The sequence below is a fragment of the Chelon labrosus genome, assembly GCF_963514085.1.
Source record: "Chelon labrosus genome assembly, chromosome: 6".
Classification (NCBI taxonomy): Eukaryota; Metazoa; Chordata; class Actinopteri; order Mugiliformes; family Mugilidae; genus Chelon; species Chelon labrosus.
In genome coordinates this window covers 15,746,845-15,768,039 of record NC_140342.1, presented here as the reverse complement: position 1 = coordinate 15,768,039, position 21,195 = coordinate 15,746,845, and the positions used below count along the sequence as shown (strand labels likewise).

At 43.5% G+C, this 21,195-nt stretch overlaps 1 protein-coding gene across 1 annotated transcript in view; it reads left to right on the top strand.

The window, feature by feature from the left end:
* adgrl2b.1 (adhesion G protein-coupled receptor L2b, tandem duplicate 1) overlaps positions 1–20,871 on the top strand; it is an 80,927-nt gene extending 60,056 nt beyond the window's left edge. The window contains exons 9-20 of the mRNA XM_084546051.1: positions 482–665; positions 2,296–2,418; positions 3,251–3,456; positions 3,923–4,096; positions 5,657–5,866; positions 6,837–7,057; positions 7,843–7,909; positions 10,139–10,230; positions 11,661–11,829; positions 12,434–12,562; positions 13,699–13,795; positions 18,688–20,871. Coding sequence (XP_084402177.1) covers positions 482–665; positions 2,296–2,418; positions 3,251–3,456; positions 3,923–4,096; positions 5,657–5,866; positions 6,837–7,057; positions 7,843–7,909; positions 10,139–10,230; positions 11,661–11,829; positions 12,434–12,562; positions 13,699–13,795; positions 18,688–19,550 — 2,535 coding nt within the window. The 3' untranslated portion in view covers positions 19,551–20,871. The remainder of the gene's footprint in view (positions 1–481; positions 666–2,295; positions 2,419–3,250; positions 3,457–3,922; positions 4,097–5,656; positions 5,867–6,836; positions 7,058–7,842; positions 7,910–10,138; positions 10,231–11,660; positions 11,830–12,433; positions 12,563–13,698; positions 13,796–18,687) is intronic.
* The last annotated feature ends 324 nt before the right edge of the window (positions 20,872–21,195 follow it).

Sequence of the window (21,195 nt, the reverse complement as noted above, 5' to 3'; positions counted from 1 at the left end):
TGAGAGCATTGCCCATGAAGATGATTGTTCTTTTGGAAAATAACTTCTTAAACCAGGAATTGAGAACGCAGCATTGTAGACAGCATGATTCAGTGAAGGCGGAAAAAAAATATTTGGTTTGTATTTCTTTATGCCCTCAAGCAGTTTCGCATTATTATTCAATACAGAAATTGGTCCACAAGAGACATCGTCAGATTAGGTCTATTTTGAATTTTTTTTATAAACAGAATATTAGATAAAACATATTAAAAGTTTTATCATCATTATTATTGTAGTTGCCCTTGACTTCCTTGAACCCTCATATCTTCAGTCACAGTGATCTTGATATTTCAGTTTTGGTCTTTGCTGCTGTCACTGTTGGCCATGCATGCCCTTTTTTTTTTTTATCATTTGCTTCTCAGTCCCCGCTCTTTGTTATTAAACTCAAGTTATGATGGTATGAAACAGCAAGCTGACATTTCACTTGTCTCCATGGATACAGGCAATTGTGGACACTGTTGACAACCTCCTGAGGCCAGAAGCTCTGAAATCCTGGAAAGACATGAATTCCACAGAACAAACGCACGCTGCCACAATGCTGCTGGATACCCTGGAGGAAGGGGCGTTTGTCCTTGCAGAAAACCTGATTGAGCCCGCCATCGTAAAAGTGCCTGCAGAGAATATCAGTAAGTCCCTCCCCAGAAACTGTTGAACAGAGAAAACTACACGTACACATCTGTCAGTCACCGCTCATGATTTATGACTCACTGATGGTTTTTCCTTTTTGGCTGTGCACCACATCTCAGTAAAACTGCTTCAAACAGAATGGTAAAGCTATCTGAAGAGGTGATTTTTGTTTTTCTCTTAACCCAGCCACGCCTCAATTTACAAAAAAATAATAAAAATGAAAATGGGCACATCTCATCTTACTGGCGTCACAATAAAAAAAGTTTGATTGAACAGCGAAAAAAAGCACATTTGTCCTCTGAGGCACTTTATTAGCAACATGATCTCATTCATTTAAGTCAGCTTTGTGCGGTGAACTGTCATATTTCTGCTCATAGCTCTTTGTTGCTATGGTTATGGTCCTCCACTCACCCGCTTTTGTCTTATACCTCATTGATTTTTAATCTTTTTCTTGCATTGTAAAGTCACCTCATTGAATGTGTGCTGCGAGATGAACTGTCCAGACCTCTGGGGGAAAACAAAGAATCCAATTGAATTGCACTCTTCCATTCAGACATGACTGTATCTGTTCTCTCCAGGCCTTTCCCATTAAGTAGTAGTTAGCCACACTGATAAGGACTAGTTGCTCCGTTGTTACCGAAAGTATTGATTAATACATTGTGTAATATGCCGTATATTGAATATTTAATCACCTCATTCAGGCAGTTTTTATGAGCTCATCAAGCATTCGCTCATCTGCACGGTGAAGATTGTATTCCGGCGAAGAAAAATGAATGCAGCTGTGTGAAGGGAAGCAAAACCTTTGAGAACAGGCGTACCTGACCTCCCTTGATGACTTAAAAAAAAAAAGTTGAAAATGACTGTTGATTCTAATTAGCAGTTTGTCCAAGCCCAGAAGGCATCTCGGGGAGAGCATCAAGGGCAAGACGAGGGAAAACAGAGCGGGAGAGTGAGCTAAAAGGTAGAGGGAAGTGGGGGGTGGTGGGAGGGGGGGAGCAACCAGAGAACAATTCCTCATCTCCGTCTGTCAGAAGCCATCTATCTGAGGAAGTGAGGCCGTTTCTGATGGGAGGGAGTGTGCTGATACGTGTGTCCTCCTGACCCTTTAGTAATTTCACACATCAAAGGGAGCACCACCCGGCAGCTGGCATACCAGAGAGAGGGGCTGCAGGAATTTGGAGGATTTTCAGAGATTTGCTCGTCGAGCCCAGAGTTATCTGAACCCACAGGGGAAAGAAAAAGTAAAAGTAAAAGCTCAATGATATTTTTGATCCTATGAATATTTGACATTCATGCTGCAGTGGGCTGGGTGCTTCCATTTGCTCATCCTCTATCGTCGTCCTTGTTGTTATGTTTTCTTTTGCCTCGAAGGCTTTCACAATACCAGCCAAGAGCTTAGTGATTTTTTTTTTTAAATAAATGACACTCTTCAGGGCCTTGCCAATGAGACCGGATTCTGTTAGTGGTACAATGAACCTCGAGTCTTTACACATACCCCACTGGGCCTTAACGTTAGAGCTCTCTTAAACACCGTGTAATGCTTTTCAAGTGTTGCCCCTGAGTGATACCTTTCTCTCCTTCTGTCCCTCTCTTTCTCACTTTCTCCTCACCTCCCTTCCACCTCTTCAGTGCTGGACGTTTACGTGCTAAGCACTGACGGTCAAGTGCAGGACTTCAGATTTCCGCAGACAAGCAAGGGTGGAGCGACTCTTCAACTTTCCTCCAACACGGTGAAAGTCAACAGCAAAAACGGTGAGAAACAGTCTGCAGCTGCAGAAACATTTAGCCATGATTAGGCAGGAAGATGTCGGAAAACCGTTTGGCGGCGATGGGAGTTTCCGTCTTACTTTTATAATATGTCTGAGGACGTTCCCAACAACCATCTTTTCATTACACCTTTGAATTTCCTACATTAAGCTACCCGGTCGTTAGCTTGATAGACTGTTAGCCTTGGCAATTGTACCAAACTAAGATTTTTTTTAGTAAAACAGAGGTGGCGCGCAGTTAGTTTTTGTGTTGTGTTACTCTAACATATCTTATCCCAAACATCAGCCATATGATTCTGGATAAGCTGTGAATATGCTTGGCTGAGACCCGAGAATTGCGATTCTTGGAGTCGCCATTAAAACAAGTTGAAAAAAAAATAGTTTTAACACATCAGTAAAATGAGGCCAAAAGCCAAGCTGGCTGAGATGTCTTGTAAATGTTTGTTGCTGGATCTCAATTAGACAAAAAGCAGCGAGGCAAACTCACACTTTCCGATGTTACTGTTTTCCTATTTAATCATGGTATAATACAACAGTTATACAGAATAATAGAGAATGAAGAAGTATGTGTCTAACATCACAGGTCTGCACCTCTTCTATCTGTGCGCAGGTTAAGGCAAATCAGACTGACACTCTTTTAATTAATCTGTTGTGCAAAGTGGGATTTTGTTAAAAACTCTGCGTGTTCATTAGCAAAGCAACACGTATTTGTGTTCATACACACCCACGAGGAAGCAACGAGCCCATTAAAGCTTGGAAGACTCACACGATGGTTAATTTGCCGTATAACTGGTGATTCTTCTTATTACTGGTTGCAGGTGTGGCTAAGCTGGTATTTGTGCTCTACAAACACCTGGGTCAGTTCCTCAGCACTGAAAACGCCACTCTGAGGGGATTGGGGGACCTGAACAAACACAACCTCTCCCTCACCGTCAACTCCCACATCCTGTCAGCCTCTATTACAAAGGAGTCCAGCCGTGTGTTTGTGGCCGACCCCGTGATCTTCACACTGGAGCACCTGGATGTAAGCCCCCTCCTGAGATTTACCCACACCGCCGTGCGGAGCTACTTTGCAGAAAAGAACAAAAAATACTGAAAGCTGCGCTTGCCTTTTACAGTGATGGACAAGTCCAGCACTTTGTGTGTATAAATGTTGAGAAGACATCCAATTTATGTCGGCGTGTCATGGGTGGCGAGCTTCTTCTGTTTGTGTTTTGATGTGCTTGAAAGTTGCCATAGCAACCTTCTCTCACCTCACCATATTAGGATCGTTTCATTTTCCTGTTTTGATCTATTTTGTGTTTATTTTTTTTAAACCCCGACGATGAACATTCAAGTAGCTGCACAGATACTAACTGGCAAAACAAGCTCATCTAAACATTGTCTGCACATGACATCAACATCCTAAATGCGTTTGTGTACGTTCATGCATATTGCATTGCGCGTTTATGTATGATTAATCATTTTTTTCTTCTGTGTGTGTTTCGTAGAAGGAACACTACTACAATCCAAACTGTTCCTTCTGGAATTACTCAGAGCGCAGTATGATGGGATACTGGTCCACTCAAGGCTGTAAACTGCTGGAGACCAATAAGAGCCACACGACTTGCTCCTGCAGTCACTTGACCAACTTTGCCATCCTCATGGCTCATCGGGGAAATGTGGTAAGTGGCCCTCGCCGTGTGGTTTGCATGAGCTATTTTTCTGTCTCAATTAGTTCTTCCCCCGTCTCGCTGAAAGATTTGTGCGCACACGGCAAGAACAAGAATGGCATTTCAGTGGAGATAATTAGATTATAGCTGGAGGAGAAGGTAACGGTGGGGAGGAGGGGAGAAAGGAGGAGAGAAAAGGCAGTAGGCCTGCCACTTTAAAAGAGCGAGACTGTGGATCAGTATAGGAAGTGCCATACCATTATCAGAAGTAATTATGTTTTACCTGTGCTCCGTGTCTAATGTTCTTTCATGCATATGTCCCAGAGAATCATGGGAAACAGCATAACTTAAGCTTTAACTTATGTTTCCACCTCTCTTGAAGTGGTGTAGGATCCATTTTGGTTGCGAAATGCAATTACAATACAATTACATGATAAATAGCATGTGTAGCCGGGACTCAGCCAGTAATAAATGTACAGGATAAGTTTGTGGTTTGTCTAATAATACGTCCCAACTCATGAACTCTGTGCCTGTCATCTGTCTTAACCTCAACCTTAACCACAGCTTGAAACCAGAGCCCTGAGGCTAGGTTTAGCCTCACACCGATTCCCTACATCACCTCAACTGTAACTCCTGCCCTCAATAAAATTACAAATATCACGGGGGGAATTGCCTCACTTCCAGGCCACCGTGCCCTTGAGTGATATTTCGTATGGTCAGGTCTGCTATTTTCCCATCTTGCCAGGTGCCCATTTTGAAAGACGCTCAGTTTGAGATCTTCTGAAACACTTATTCAGCCTCAAAATGAGAACCCACATGTTGGTGTCACATGATAGCGGCTCTCTGTGGCAGTTTTTCTGCTGACGTCATGTGCTGCAACACGGCGCTGCTTGATATGATCTCGAGTTCAGTTCGAGGACCAAATGACATCAGGTCTAATCAAATCAGGTTAAACTATAGCTATAGTCCTAGTTTTTCCAAATCTGTTTCACATGTAAATTAAAACACATTTTGCCTGCTGTAATCATTCTTCTTGTTATTAGGTGATCATTTCCTGCCCTAATATAATAATATTAAATTAATTCATTCATTCGTCTTCTGTAACCGCTGTTGTACGTGGGTACACTCTGGACAGGTCTCCAGTCTAACGCAGGGCTAACACAGACAGACAGACAACCATTCACACTCACACCCTCGGCCAATTTAGAATCACCAATTAACCTAACAAGCATGTCTTTGGATGGTGGGAGGAAGCCGGAGTACCCGGAGAGAACCCTCGCAGACACAGGGAGAACATGCAGACACCATACAGGAAAGGCCCCACTCGGCCCATGGATTCGAACCCAGAACCTTATTGCTGTGCGGCATCAGTGTTAACCACCATGGCACTGTGCCGCCCCATAATATTAAATATATTGTAGATTTTTTAACACAAAAACCTGGGTTAATATCCTTCTACAGCAGTTGACAGGGTACTAAAAATAGTGTTTACGAAGACACATCAGAAATGTGCATTTTTACAATGACACAGTGCAACAGTAAAGGTCATGCTTTGTCTTTTACTTTCTGCAGAGGGAGGGAAGCGTGCACGAGCTTCTCCTTACCGTCATCACCAGGATGGGTATCGCGGTGTCTCTTGTCTGCCTGGCCATCAGCCTCTTCACCTTCTGCTTCTTCAGAGGCCTGCAAAGTGACCGCAACACCATCCACAAGAACCTGTGCCTCAACCTCTTCGTCGGAGAGCTTCTGTTCCTCGTTGGCATCAACATGACGGAGCCGAAGGTACTGAGGAAATTGCACTGCAGAGCGTCTTAAGTTTCACGCCACTGATGAATGGTCTCATCTGCTGTAATTAACCTTTATACGCCTGAATTTCCCCTTCAATTTTCCTTAAGAGGCTTACCAAAAAAAAATAAAAAATTAGATTAAAATATCACACACTGTATCTGTCCTGTGTCTGCCTGTGATAACGCGTAAATGCTACATATTTAAACCCATGATGATGCTTTTTAATGGCTGTGTCATTTTATGTGTCTACTCATCATTGACCTCCTTTATTATTTATAGCTACAGAAACGCTCAGATTCTCAAATGACACTCTAGGTGTAGAGATAATGATGTGTTTTCACAAATATTGTAATCTTAATTGTGTTTGGGGAAATAATGTAATACAGAGAAGGTAATTTACAAAAGATTTGACCTGACTTTAATCTTTGCTGTCTAAACCTTCATCCGATTAATTTCAAAGCTAGCTAGCTAAATAAAAGTTCAAACTGTCCACATAGTAGTAATTTGTTGTATTTCTTGAAATCTGAAAACTGTAAGTCCAGTTTTCTCTGTCTTTTTAGCTCTGGTTTGGTCTCCACCAACTCCTGATGGAAATATCAGGATTCTAAATTCTCCCTTGCAGGAAAAAAGTTAGCTAGTTGCTAGTTGCTAGTTGCTAACTTTTTTCTCGAGAGGTAGCGTACAGATATTTATCAAAAGGTTGTACGAAAAATAGCTGTCTACCGGAGCTTGACACCAAAATTATAAAGTTACTGACTGAAAACCAAAATTTGGAGAACAGCTCTAAGCAGAGCTACTGCTTGATGGATCCCACCGGGCTGTCATTGGACATCATACTTTTAAACTGTAAGCAAAAACATTCAAAGTCAGTTTAAATGCAGTGAAAGGTAATTATCGGTAATTACCAATGCTTTAAACATCCTCTTACCTCCGTATGTAACCTCTCTCTGTGTCTTCCTGTCAGCTGGTGTGCTCCATCATCGCCGGCGTTCTCCACTTCTGCTTCCTGGCTGCATTCGCCTGGATGTGTTTGGAGGGCGTGCAGCTGTACCTCATGCTGGTCGAGGTGTTTGAGAGCGAGTTCTCACGCAGAAAGTATTACTACATCTCTGGGTACCTCATCCCAGCTGTGGTGGTGGGCATCTCAGCAGCCATCGACTACAGAAGCTACGGCACACAGCGGGCGTAAGTGTAGCATCTCTGCACCGGCTCTTCTTTCACAGGCTAAAAAACACAAGTATTAGTTCTCCCCTCTCTCCATCGAGACACACCCACACAGCATGTACAGTATGTGTTAATGATAGTAATATCACAAAGAGCAGTCCACCTCGGCCCCCATGGCAAATTTACAGCCTGTCGCTGCTAAGAGAAGAGGCTGTGAGCAAAGAGGCAACATTAATGAATGTGCTGGCCAGCCACTCTGGCTTGCTGGGTTTTTATTCTTTGCATGAGGATAATTGCCGCTCTTGTCAGTTAAAAGTTTATGCACTCCTCCGCTGGTCTTCATCCAAGCAGCAAGCTTTATGATTTGCGGGCCTGCAATCCTCTAATTTATGGGATTTAAGTAAACTGCCTCTTTCAAACTCCCATTTTATTGCAGCAGTCTTCGCTTCATTTCGGTTTCCTGGTGATAAACGCAGGCCGAGGTGCACTTCTTCCTTGAACTGTCTACTATACATTGTTTACTGTCCCGAGTCTTAAGTACACACAGTCATCCCACCTTTGTAGACATTTCCAGACTGTGAAGTCATGAGCCCAACAACCACTGCTTTTTAGACTGCAGCTTCTCTTGGCACGAGGCCAGCTCTGCCTTAAGGTCGGGTTTTCTTCTCTGCGGTCAGAGGATCTCTGTTCTTTCGCTGCGGCCTATCATCCAGCCAGCTCTGCTGAACCCTGATCAATGAGACACAACTTTTGTTTTGGCAGAGGGATGATTTAATGAACTAAACAACACCTTTTCCACCCAACAGATGCTGGCTGAGGGTAGATAACCATTTCATCTGGAGCTTCATCGGACCTGTAACCTTCATAATACTGGTAAGTTGTAAATGTTTGCATACTTTTTTTTTCCTGTTATTAAAACCTTTGAAAACAGTTTATGGATTTTCTCTCTCTCTGCGCGGGCAGCCTCTTAGCTCTGCTTTCTCAGATCAATTTGCATGAAAGGAAAGTGGTCCCATTATAGCTGACACGAGGACATCAGTGTCCACTCAGCTATGAAATCCTCTGAAATCAGAATTGGTGAGCAGCAACAACTTAAAGCCGCTTGGTCGTTGCCGTACAACTGGAGAATACTCCCTTCCCGCAATCAGGAGGAGAAATCGTTTCAGGCATGAAGGTCATTTGCTCAGTGGGAAAACAAGGGTGATGTGGTGGTGGGGTGGAGGGGGTTCAACATGGAAGTAATGAGTGGGTGGGCCAGACAACCATTACCACAGCTCATAGCCCTGCTGAGGATCATGACACATCCCCAGCCAATCCCAGCACACGGACATCTCCATCTTCACCTTTTAATATTTCATGCGAAGCGCTGGGTGTTCACAATTCACGCAGACACGCGCCCAGCGTGTGCGCATGCACGCATTCAGGAACGCGTGCACACAGGCCTGGACAAGCGCACAATGCACATCCATACAGGCCAGTCCGGTGCTACGCGTAAATCTGTCCATAGGTTGCAAATGCATGCGAAACCTTGAGAGCGCTGCATTGCCAGAGCATGTTTTATGCGCTTTATTTGGCAGAGAAGTGAGAGACCTGAAAACTGTACAGGACGGCCCCTTGGAGACTGAGCATGCGGGGGAGTCCATATGCAGTTTGCCTCAGCTTTCTGCAGAGTGCCTCGTAGCTCCCCGCCTCACCGTCCGTCCGTCTGTCTGTCTCATCAGATCTGTGTCATCACTTACGGCTGTGTTAAATGCATCTCCGGCAACTCGACTCACGCAGACGTAAACCGGCCCCTGTGGCTCCGAGACAAAACTCTGCATTACTCTAAGCTGTGATCTAAAAGCCTCTTTCTGTCTTTTTAGCCACTCCTTTTTCTTCCATCTCTCTCCCTGCTGTTGTTGGTTTCCGTCTGCTTTCCACTCACACTCTCCTTGTTTCCATTTAAAGGCATTTTTCTTTTGTCTTGTAGCCTTTCAGAACGCATCCATGTGGGGCAATAATTAGGACCTCTCTGCTTATTTGCGAATGAGGAATTGAAAATGAAGTATTTGATAAACTCAGACCCTCACGTCCAGATCATTTGTTTTCTCGCCGGCTCACGCTTTTAATTTTCCTTCATGTACAGTGGATTGGTCACGCTTTAAAAAATATATCAGATACGGGATAGACGTTTTTAATAACATATAAAATCCGGACGCATTCATGTTTTTCATTGAATATTTACTGAAGTACATTTCAAAGATTTAACATGGCATCGGGCCAAGTTGGAGCACATCTCCTCCCTTTCCCTCTGTGGCTGTGGGCCCTGCAGTGCTTAGAGAGAGGCATCCTGAGAGTATGGAAACCTTTTCTGGATGTATGGCTTGAATCACTTAAGCGTTTTCCCTGGTCTCCGTAAAACTTGTTTCTAAAATAGGGCTGCATACTTTCCTCTTTGTGTTTTTTTTGTTCCGGAGCCTTTGTCCTCGATATATTAGATGTGTTTTTGGCTCCGTCACGTATTCATCCCTATTATATTGTGGATTTGCACCCTGCGTTCGGGATCGACCGCGGTGACAAACACGGGAAAGGACAGAAACTTTGAACGCAGCTCATGCTGAAGATCAGAGATGTGCGCGAACGAGAACAAAGCGATGATCTCTCACTGTTGTTTTTCCTCTTCGTTTTTTTTTTCTTTTTTCTTTTTTCCTCTTTGAACGTCGGTGTGCTTCGTGATCCGCGCAGATACATTAAATTTTCATATTCCCCTCCGCCAAGACGTGTTTGTATGCACACTATGGAAGAGCCAGCGCCACTATAGATTTAACAACATTCGGTGTGAAAAGTAACACAATAAATCATCAGTAATAATAATCTAATAGTGACATAAAATTGTATATGTACAATGTAAGGTCTATTTTTTGCATCACTTTACTTTCATTATTTGTAATACATTTTCCTTATTATACTTACATACTTTTATGGACTATAATGGATAGAAAATGGGAATAGTGCTTGTCCCTAAGTACATAATCTGAACACTTCCTCCTCCCTTGCTAGCAGCAGGAACTGGATGCCTTTCTAAGTGCAGTCTGTTAACCCTGATACGTGTCTGTTTGACAGGTCAATGTCATCTTCCTGGTGGTGACGATGTACAAGATGGTGAAGCATTCCACCTCCATGAAACCCGACTCTTCCAGGCTGGGTGGTATCAGGTGAGGGGTGTCACTCCCGCTGTGGGACCGTGTGTGCGGGAGGAGGAGGAGAAGGAGGGAGGGGGGCGGGGGTTCACATGTGTGTGTGAAAAGCAAAATAATATGCACCATTACTGCTTTTACCCTCCCTCCTAAAGTTTCAAAAGCTGCATCTGACCTACACATTTATTTGATTTCCTCTTCTCTTAAACCCGACCGCACCAATAAGTTTTTTATTTTTTTCCTTTCAGGCTTAATTTCCGTCAGTAGGAGGAGCCTTTTTAGTTCGTTTTATGATTTCAGTGTATGCACTACCCAGGGGTATATTGGCTTTTTCTTTTTTTTTATTTCTTCATAACTGCATTTCTGACCTTTGGTGTCTTTTTGCTCCTGTGCTGGCTTAGTTTATAGATGTCTTCAAAAGATGGATCCGACCGCACGCCTTATAGATTTCAAGATGGTTATAAATGGGAAAAAAAAAAAGAAGAGGGGTGGCCCCTCTCTCTTTTTTTTATTTTTTTTTTCCTCGTGCTTTTGGTCGAAAAAAAAAGACAAATCCCTGACCATTTCTGTGCCTGGATTTTTGTTCAACAATATGTTTGAGTGCAGGCCAACATATGTTATGTGGGCGTTGGATTTTTAGGCAGCCACTCGGAATTTGGTCCAAACCAAAAAAAAAAAAAGAGAGAGAAAGGAAAAAAAGGGCATTGGATTGATCTGTTTTTAGCACATAGAAAGCCCACATTTGCGGATGCTGAATTTCACACATTATAGAACCAGCCAAAACTTATTAAGTGTCATTAATTTGGGTCTTCCTCAAATGGGGCAACTTTAAAAAGTGGAATAACTGGTTGCGTTCGGTGTGATTATTTAGAAAAACGAATCATATCATCGCAAAAAAAAAGGACAAAAATGAGACAAGCAAGTCAAATCAGGCGTCATTCTCGACCCTGCTTCTCATTTTTCTGCGGTTCCTCTCGTTTTTTTCCTCTCTCCCTTCTCCCGGCTCACTGTATCCCTCTCGGGGTGGCTCGCTTCTCTCTCCCGTGTATCAATAACGACTAGCCATCGTCACTGAAACTGACTGTTGAGTTATCTTATTTCCTTCCTGCTTTCCTGGAAGACGCCGAGAATAAAAAAAAAACAAAAAAAACAAAAAGAAAACCTGCTGTGTTTGCAATCTCTGTAGCCAGCAACTCAGAGGAAGACCAAGGAAATATTTTTTGACTCGGTGTCAAATAGTGAATGCACATTTATTCCAAAACTTTGTATCAGCGTTTTTTGCTCTATGCATGGTGCAACTTGTCCAAAAGCAAAATTGCTAATGATGGTGATTTGTTTTTTATTTTTTAAGTTGCCATCCAGAAGTTGGGGAGCGTTTCTTGAAGCGGTGATGCAACTCGCTGCGGTTTGTCACTAGCTCATATCGCTGTCCCTTCCTCTTGTTGCAGGTCGTGGGTGCTGGGAGCGTTTGCGCTGCTCTGTCTTTTGGGGCTCACGTGGTCCTTTGGCTTGTTCTTCCTCAATGAATCCTCCATCGTGATGGCTTACCTCTTCACCATCTTCAACACCCTGCAAGGGATGTTCATCTTCATCTTCCACTGCCTGCTCCAGAAAAAAGTAAGATTTTTCACTGTTAATCTCATGTAGATCTTAAAACTCAATCAACGGTCATCATCCCTTCTTCATGCACCTTAAATATGTTTTATCTGATATCAGTAGTAACATTAACAAGCATTTATAGCTTCTTTTCAGATAGCAATTGTTTGTATCAGCTGCTAAAATGTGAGGATTTGTAATTTTAGAGTGTTGGCCAGAGCAAACAAGACTAGGAGATTAATTAATAATGAAACTGCCATTTTTTGCAGCCCTAATTCCATAAAATCCCAAACATGGCAAAACCTCCAACCGCCTGCCTCTTCCAAATCGTCTGTTGTATCGCAGCTGTGGATTATTTTTATCGCAACATTTCGAAAAATGTCATCGATATTTCATACATTCCTGCTTAGCAACACACGGCATCATCTTCCTCCGTGTAATATTGCAATATGTTGCACGGTGTTTGTTATCCCTGTCCTCGCAGATATGGCATTTAAACTGCTGTCAGCTGGATGGCATTTGATAAAGATTTGGGATTTGCATCCCTCCTGAGAGGGTGGGGTGTTGTGTCGCTGTCTGCGTGCCTTGTGTGCTCAGCCTGTCCTGATCTTTTGTTCCTCCGCAGGTCCGCAAAGAGTACAGCAAATGTTTCCGTCAGTCCCAGTGCTGCGGCGCGCTGCCGGCCGAGGGGTCCCACAGTTCAGCCAAGACGGCCACGTCTCGATCCACGGCCCGCTACTCATCTGCTACGCAGGTACACAGTGGGGAATGGAATATGTCAGGGTTTAGGAGTCAGAGAGCCATGTGAGAAAGTGGTGTTTTAATTACATGTCTGAATGATTTAAGAAAAAAAAAGTAGTATTTTTGTTATATTCAGTAAAAGTGTTTCATTTATAAAGTCAGTAAATCCAGTGAAGTGACCGAAACCAACAACAAATTGATCTTACAAGCATTTTGCCCTTTTTTTTTATGTAAGTGAATATTTGTGACCCGTTTTTAAAGATTTATGTCTTTAGGAACAAATAGTCGTCGGGGCTGAGAGATTCAGACAGACTAGAGCAGTTTGGAGAGCTGTTGATTTTGGTCTTTTCAACAGATTTTGTTGACAAAAGTAAACACTGAACTTCACCAGCCGCAGCTATTAATAAAGACTTGAGAGAAGAGAGCAGGAACCACAAAACGGAAAGCCAAATTCTCTGTTTATTTAACTGCAAGGCCTCTCAAGTGATCCGCCTAAATCAGGGTGGACTTGGATATGAAAATGTCACCACGGCGCGGAATTTAATGTCACATTTAAGACTTCACGTTGTAATGTTAAAGCTTTGTTATCAGGTTGATAACCACAGATTATGCATGTTAAATTAAATTAGAAAACGGTACAGCGGAGCTCGCAAAAACAACATTATTCTCAATTTTTTCTTTTTAAATGATTTTTTTTCGTCTTATCTGTCTTATCAGGTGTGGCAAATAGAAGCTATTTCAAAATAAAAAACTGAAAATTGAATTGGACACACCACGGCTCTTATTATATCTTGTGTGGTGACTTTATGAGATCTGTGTCAGGAGCACCTTTGTGAATTTGGTAGCTGCTCTTCCCTTACTTTACTGTCGGGAGAAAACAAAAAAAAAAGCTGCACAGGGACGAGGTCTCAAATTACAAACTATAGGATTCTCGGCGTATCCATTTTTGGGTTCTCTTTGGATCAATGGAGCTCTTTGTTGAGCCCCAGCACAAACACGTCATCAAGCAGCGAGTGAGTTGAATTTTGTATACAAGAGTAGGTTTGAATCACAAGCTCGCAGATCCACTCAATCCTCGGGGCCAAAAGCCTTGAATAACAGCGGCACCATGTCGAGTCCTGATCAGGCGCTGCTTTTTTCTCATCCCAGAGCCGCATCAGGCGGATGTGGAACGACACTGTGAGGAAGCAGTCGGAGTCCTCCTTCATCTCGGGAGACATAAACAGCACCTCCACACTCAACCAGGGTAAGCAACCATTTCTTCCACCGCAGCCAGACGAGACACATACGCTATTCTCTTTGTGACGAGGCTCTGAATTCACAATAAACACTTCAATGGATGCAGCCTGCATGGCTCCGTGGCAGCTCAGAAAACAGGGAGTTAACGTTGCATTTCTCTTGGCGTTAGGCAATCAAAAAATAGCATTAAATGCTGCTTGCGTTTCTTAAGTTCACAGCATTTTTCCTGCATGTTCCCGCTTGCTGGAATCATTTAAAAGGAGAGAAATGTAGACGGATATGCAGTGTGATATTTAGTGTGAAATGTAAGCGGTGAGGACCTGAGTTCAAGGAACGACCCTGACTGGAGAGTGTGCCGTAGCCCTCTAAATTATCTTCTTCCTGGAGTGATTGGAGTGATTGTTAGGATAAAAGTCGGGGAGGGAGATGAGCAAAGTCAGGCAGAGGTCAGGGCAGGTTTTGGGACTAGACTGTGCCAAAACAGATTTGGCTGTAGTTCTGAATAAGTTTTTTTTTTAAGAGACGCGTGCCAGAGCAGAGTTTCACAGAGATCCGTCCAAATGGCCGAGGATAGTTATTACATTCTTGAGGATTTACACATGCATGCCGAGCCTGATAGGGATACTGTATTATTCATGGCAGGCCACTTAGACATGTTTTGTCTAGTGTCTCGACTGGATGAGTTTGTTTAGATGAATTTGTTTCACATAAACACTGCAGCTGATTGTGTTGCTAGGCTGTGGTCAACACTTGTCGCAGTAATGTTGTTTGTCAGTTACATCATCCGACTGTTTGGGTAATGTCATTCTTTGACCAGCGTCTCTACGGCTGCTCTGTCTATAGTAGGAGGCAGACGGATCACGGGTCATAAATCATTTTTTCTTGCGGTGTCAGATCCCGGACGGTGAATACCAGCGTGTGTTTACGCCGGCATCTACCCGGCGTGCAACCGCTGACCATGAAACACTGCGGCTCGACCTCTCTTCCTCAACTGTTTTTTTCCCCCCCTGCCTAATTTTTTTCCCCTCTCTGTCTCTCTTCCTGTTATTTCAGGGATGACTGGCAACTACCTCCTAACTAATCCTCTCCTCCGAACCCACGACACTAACCCTTATAACAACCTGCTGGCAGAAACGGTGGTGTGCAACACCCCCTCTCCACCGGCCTTTCACTCCCCAGGTGCACATCCACCCTCCTCCTTTATTCTTACGTCGATGTGTGGTTGTTTTAAAAGCACGAGTTCAGCATTTTTGGGAAATACGTTTGATCTGCTTTCCAGAGGAGAGTCGGATGAACTGATTGTGAACGCTCTCGCGTCTGTCTGTTAAACCTGAAGCTACAACCAACAGGTTAGCTTAAGTTAGCGTAAAGAGCGACAGCAGAGGTAGCCTAGCTTTGTAAAAGGGTAACAAATCCACCTACTAGCACATCTAAAGCTAGCTAATTCTCATGTAAAAGCAAGAGATTTACGGGAAACACCAGACAAAGCAGCTCCAGCAACTAAATCCACCCAATCAACACTTCTTCATATTTGTCTGATTAATCCAAAAAAAAAAAAAATAACTCTTTGCCATTTCAGTTCGGGTTATCTGCCAGACTACTTTTTGGATCTGACCAGTTCCCAGGCAACCAGCAGAGGACTGGTCATTGTCAGGAAATAGTCCAGCATTTGATCCTTCACATCCTTCATTTTTTCACACAGACGTTGGTTTGTATGTAATAAAGCTCTCCAGATGTGTTGATTAGTGAGCTTTAGAGGTGCCTGTAGCTGCGTTTTGTTGTCTTCCCAGTCTTCATCCCATCCTGGGATAATCATCTCGTGTCTGTAGCTTCATATTTAACAAGCACACATTGAGAGTGATGTCAGTCTTCTCATCTAACTCTCTGCCAGGGAGCGAATAAACATATTTCCCAATATGTCAAACTATCCCGTTAAGTGTTTTGGATTTACTGACAACTCTAGAGGTTTGTGGCTGTGACACAGCATGAATGAAAATGTTAAGAATAATTACACCTTTTGTTCTTCTTCTTCTCCTTCTTCTCCTACACCCTCTCTGTGCTTTCAGTCGCTCCTATCTACGCTGGTTTCTCCTCTGTAAACACAGAAGGAGATAAACCGAGAGACGACAGTGATATATTGTCCCGTCTACTTAGCCGTCTGCGTTGAACACGGGCTCTTGTTCGCTGGTGGTGGTGAATGACACGTTCACGCGTCGAAATCTTTACATTAGCATCAATTCGCCGCAGATTAGGCTGCATTTAAATCATGTCAGTGTTTATGGTGACCTAGTTCTTCACTGGCAGAGCAAAAAAAAAAAAAAACCCAATCAAAGGAGGAAAAAAAAACAGAAGCACATGACGCAATGCGGGCAGAGTCACAGCCCTCAGATATTCACGAGCATTTGATGATAAAAGGGAATATACAAAAACAGCCGTATGGCGGAAAGTGTGTGAGGAGACGATACGCGCGCAACATATAGCTGCAGTCGTCGCGGCGTTGCTAATGTTGGGCACAATGAGTGCACTTCACACTAAGAGATAATGAAGCAGGGTTAGGGACCAAACAATGACTTCACAGAAATCAAACACATTTATGATTTATTTTTTTATTTTTTATTTTTTAGTGAGCCCAGCAGCGACCGAGCAGCTCACTTACAGAGTTCTGTGTTCAGACAGCTTGTGCTTTATTACCCTAAAATGTTTACCTGATTAATCACTGTAGGATAATTGCGTGTAAACAGCGGAGCTCCGGAGACAGATAAAAAGCGGCGATATTTAATTAGCAGATCATTTCGAATGTGTGCATAAACCTCTCCTTTACCTGTAAAGATAGTGTGTTTTTTTCTCCCCCCCTCCACCCTGAGGCGAACTCCTGTACGTAGCTGTGCTCAAACACAAGAACAACAGAGGAAATACTACCCATACTTGCAAAGCAGTGACAAACGGGGGGGTGGATCAAGGCGTTAACATATGGAAAGTAGTTTGAGGAGTGCAGGCGGGAGTGTGACACACAAATGTCAAAACCTGGTGTGAAGATCACCAGCCGAGTATGAAATATGCACGCGGAGAGCCTGTCGAGCCCTTTCTGAATGTTGCCTGCTATAGTCATTACATTTAGCTCCTGCAAAAGGATGAGTGTGTCCTCAGTTATAAGTGTATTAATACTGAGTAATACTCTGCAGATGTTCATCCGATGCAGTAAAATTGGTAAGGAGAACATCTTGGATGAATCTCCGCTGGAACGGTTCCCAGAGTGCAGCTGTCGCCGTGTCCAGTTGAATTCTGTTCACATCATTTCCCCCCCTCTCCCGGTAGACAATACCTGTCTGCAATAAAATCACTACCTGCGCATAAACAAATGCAAATTTGGAAGCGGGGTCTGTTCAGAGAAGTGTCTAATAATCCCTCCTCCACCTCCACCACCACCACCACCTCCTCTTTTTGCCCTTTTACTCTCCAAGTTCCTTTCACTCTTTTTTAAAAAAATGTCTTTGATGTTGTTTTTAGAGCTTTTTTTTCTTCTTCAGTTGCTATCATCCATTTTTTTTTTTTTTTTTTTTACACACGTTCGTTTGAGACCTGCGACTACAGTTTCCCCTTTTTTGTGTGCAAAGACTGGCTGCGACGGCGCCACCCCAGCCCCACAAAATGTCAGCCTTTCATTTACACGGCGTGCCCGGTAAACGAAGTCCTCGTCAAATCCAACTGGCCCCCTTTTCACTTTCATCCTGCTGCCCGGGCTGAGTCATAGGGCTGCACGGAATCAGAGCAGTCCGTTGTATATGTGTGTATTTTGTTCACATAAAATTGATAGATGCACACTCTAAAAAGGGAAAAATAATTACGTGTCATTCAGAAGGAAGTAGTTTCATCAGGAAATGTTCCTTCTTTCTAGTGTAGACTTTTTCTTTTTCTTTTTTTCTTTATAAAAGACTGTGCTTGCTGCTGAACCCTTTCACCTGCTGAGTCCAGGATTCAGTCGTCCTTGATTTGTCCTTTAGCCACATCAAACCGGTAAACACGTAATTTCATTCTCTGTCCACCTACGATGAATTATCAAATAATCTCCCGGGCTGAATTACGGCAAACTGCAAAGAGGCAATCTGAGGGACAATCTGGACGACTGAATCCACTCTGGATGTTACAAGCTTCCACTTTTGTCTTATTTCAGTGATTTCGTTGTTTCTGCTGCAATTGAAAAAAGGCATCTGTTTTACTTTTTTTGCAAATCAGCTGTTCTTAGGCCAGATAGCCTGAGCAGACACACTTGATGTGAGTGGTGGCAAAGTGAGTCATTGCACCGTGCCTGTCTGTCGTGGTGTGTGTGTGTGTGTGTTGGGGGGGTTGTTGCTGTGCTTGTGGGGCCCCCAGTGCAGAGAGGTGGCTGGCCATCTGTGTTTGACATTGCTCTTTTGTCTTGCCCTCTTTTAACAGGTGGAATGTTTTATTCATTGTTAACGTCACAAGACCTCCTCATCAGCTTGTATTTATTCCTTTCTTTTACCCATCCGTCGCTGTTTTCTTCCTGCTGCTGTGTTGTTACCTGGTCATGAGCTCCTCCTCCTCAACGTGTTGCTGTTCTATATTTTTTGAGTTTCGAGTCATCCTTTGTTCTCATTTCTCCTATATTGTTCAGGATAATCTCCTAGATTGGCTATAATGATATTCAGCGATAACAAGGATGGACATGGTGGGGAGCTAATTGGGTTCTCCTTTGAATTTTTAAAGTTTTTTTATTTTTTTTGTATAAAATTAAAATTAAGCCAGAGATCAAAGAGCACAATAGTGAAGTGTCCTGAGCAGTATCAAGTATATGTGGATGGTGTAGTGGAGAGTGTTTTGTCTCCATCAAAAGGTGACAAGTGATATCTGATCTGCTCGTTTTGCCTTTCCTTGCAGGACAGCACTCTCTGAGCAACAGCAGGGACATCAGTGCCATGGACACTCTTCCCCTCAATGGCAATTTCAACAACAGCTACTCCCTGCGAGACGACGACTATGAGGGCGTGGGCGTCCGGGCCCCGGGTGACTTGGGGGGCCTCAACCTGGACGACGCCGCCTTTGAGAAGATGATCATATCTGAGATTGTCCACAACAACCTAAGACCCCGCGTGGCTCCCAAAGGTCGCGACGCCCCGAGGGAGAGGGACAGAGCTTTGCCTCCTCAGACCAGGGTGACAGTGGACCGAGGCGGGGGTGGGAGCGGCAGCGAGGATGACGCCATCGTGGCGGATCACGCCGAGGCCCCATCCCCCCCGAGAGGAAGTGGAAGAGGAGGTCCCGCCACCCTGGAACTGCTCCTGCACCCCCACAACAAGGAGGTGCTGGAGGCCCCCCTCCTTCCCCAGAGGACTCACTCCCTGCTCTACAGCGCCCAGAAGGCCCCCAGGCGCCTGGAGGGGCAGAGCGGCCATGGCTCCGAGACTGTTACCGCAGTGGAGGACATGGGCTCCCATTCACCCAACAATAACAGAGACTCACTTTATACCAGCATGCCAAACTTGAGAGACTCTCCCTCGCCTTCAGCTTCAACGTACCCGCCCGAGGAGGAGGAGGAGCTCTCCCCCTCACCTCAAAGCGAGAGCGAGGACGCGTATCACAAGAGCATGCCTGAGCTCGGCGACGCTCCGCAGCCGCTGTCCTACTACCACATAAACCGAGGCACCAGCGACGGGTGCATCATCCCACCCAACAACGAGGACTGCGCACAGGAGGGAGAGGCGCCCAGCGACGGACAAATGCAGCTCATTACCAGCCTCTGAGCAGGCCACCCTTGTTTGCACAGGTTTTATGAGACGCTTTCGCTTGATGTCAAGAGAGCCGGCGAGCCTGGCTCCGCACCCCACATGCTCTTCCTGTCAGAACAGGAAGTGAGATGTCCTTGGGTGCGAAAGGGAATGAATCAATGACTTTTGCACACAGATCTCATTAACACACAAAAACACGTCCATCCGAGGCCAGACAAATGTGGACTGTGAAAGCTCTGCTGTTGGACTGAAAGAGTTGCAGAGGATAACACACAGAACGCTGCGTCAGAGATAAATCTGGCATTTTTGTTGTACTGAACGAGGAAGCGGAAAATATGGGATATAAAAAAAAAAGACAAAAAAAAAAAGAAAAAATACTCCAGGCAAAGGACTTTGAAACTCCTGACATATTCCTGGGGGACTTTGCAGAACCAGGCTCTTTTTAGTCAAGAAGTACAGAACTAGAACTAGTGTGGTTCCACTGCACAGCCAGGACTGTAAAGTTAAGAAACCACTAATCCAGACTCAGGCCTTATATTTTCTCTATTGCACATTTAACTGTTGTCAAAGTAACAGCTGAAGAAAATATATTTTGCTGTACCACTAGTGTAAAAAGTAAAACAAGAAAACGACGAGAAAAAAAAAAAAAAAAAAGAAGAAGAGAGAAACGGCAACCATTCAGTAGTTATGCCCTTTCAATGTTAATAAGATTCTTCAGACAAGGTTAATCAAAATGGTGGAAATGTGCTTTTTCCTCTCACACTTGACTTGTTGTAGTATGTTTGAATATGAAGAAAAAAAAAAAAGTTTCGAGAGATATCAGTCCATATGAAACCATGCTCACGTCTCTGCTTGTGAAGTGCTTTTGCTTTCATGAATGATGAGTTTTTGCCAGTAGTATATTTGTTAACACCGGGCCATGCACAGATTTGAAGTGAATTGGATACTTGTGTAATTTATTTTACTTGAAAGAAAATTGTCAGGTCTAAAGACTTCTGTTCATGTCGATGCAATATTGCAGCTCTCGCGGACATGTTTCCTCCTTTGACACGTTAATTTATTGACTATTCCAAAAAAACAAAAAAAATGGAGAAAAAAAAAAAAAAGAACATGGTTGCAAAGTGTGAAAAGTTGATGCAGCACTGATTAGGTTCATTTTATTTCTTTTGTAAGAGCCCATCATCAGCTGATATTTAATTCAACTCCTGTTTGATATCAAATAAATGTGAAATTTTTTCTTGTTCGCAGACGTCTGGATGCTTTTTGGCAAAAACAAAAAAATATATATTTTGCATAATAAATCTGCACTGATCCATGCATTAAGTAAAAAGGCCATTAAAGGACAAAGCTGAGAGGATTCTGTATTTTTTATTATTGTCAGTAAATCCTAAGAAAATAGCAGAAAAAAAAATAACAGTCTGTCTCGACTTGCAGAGCCTGTCTGAGACATTTAACCCCAAACACTTCCACTAATGAAGATGGTGATCTTTAAAGACGGGTTCCCTACATATAGCTTTTTTTGAAAAGGCTACACAAATCACTTAGATGGCTGAACACTAGTTTTTCAGTTTAGCAAACTTTACCTAAAGTTTTTATTTGTTGAGACTTTTCAGTGGTGGATTATTCTGTTCAAACATAATCACGTTTACTATGAATCATT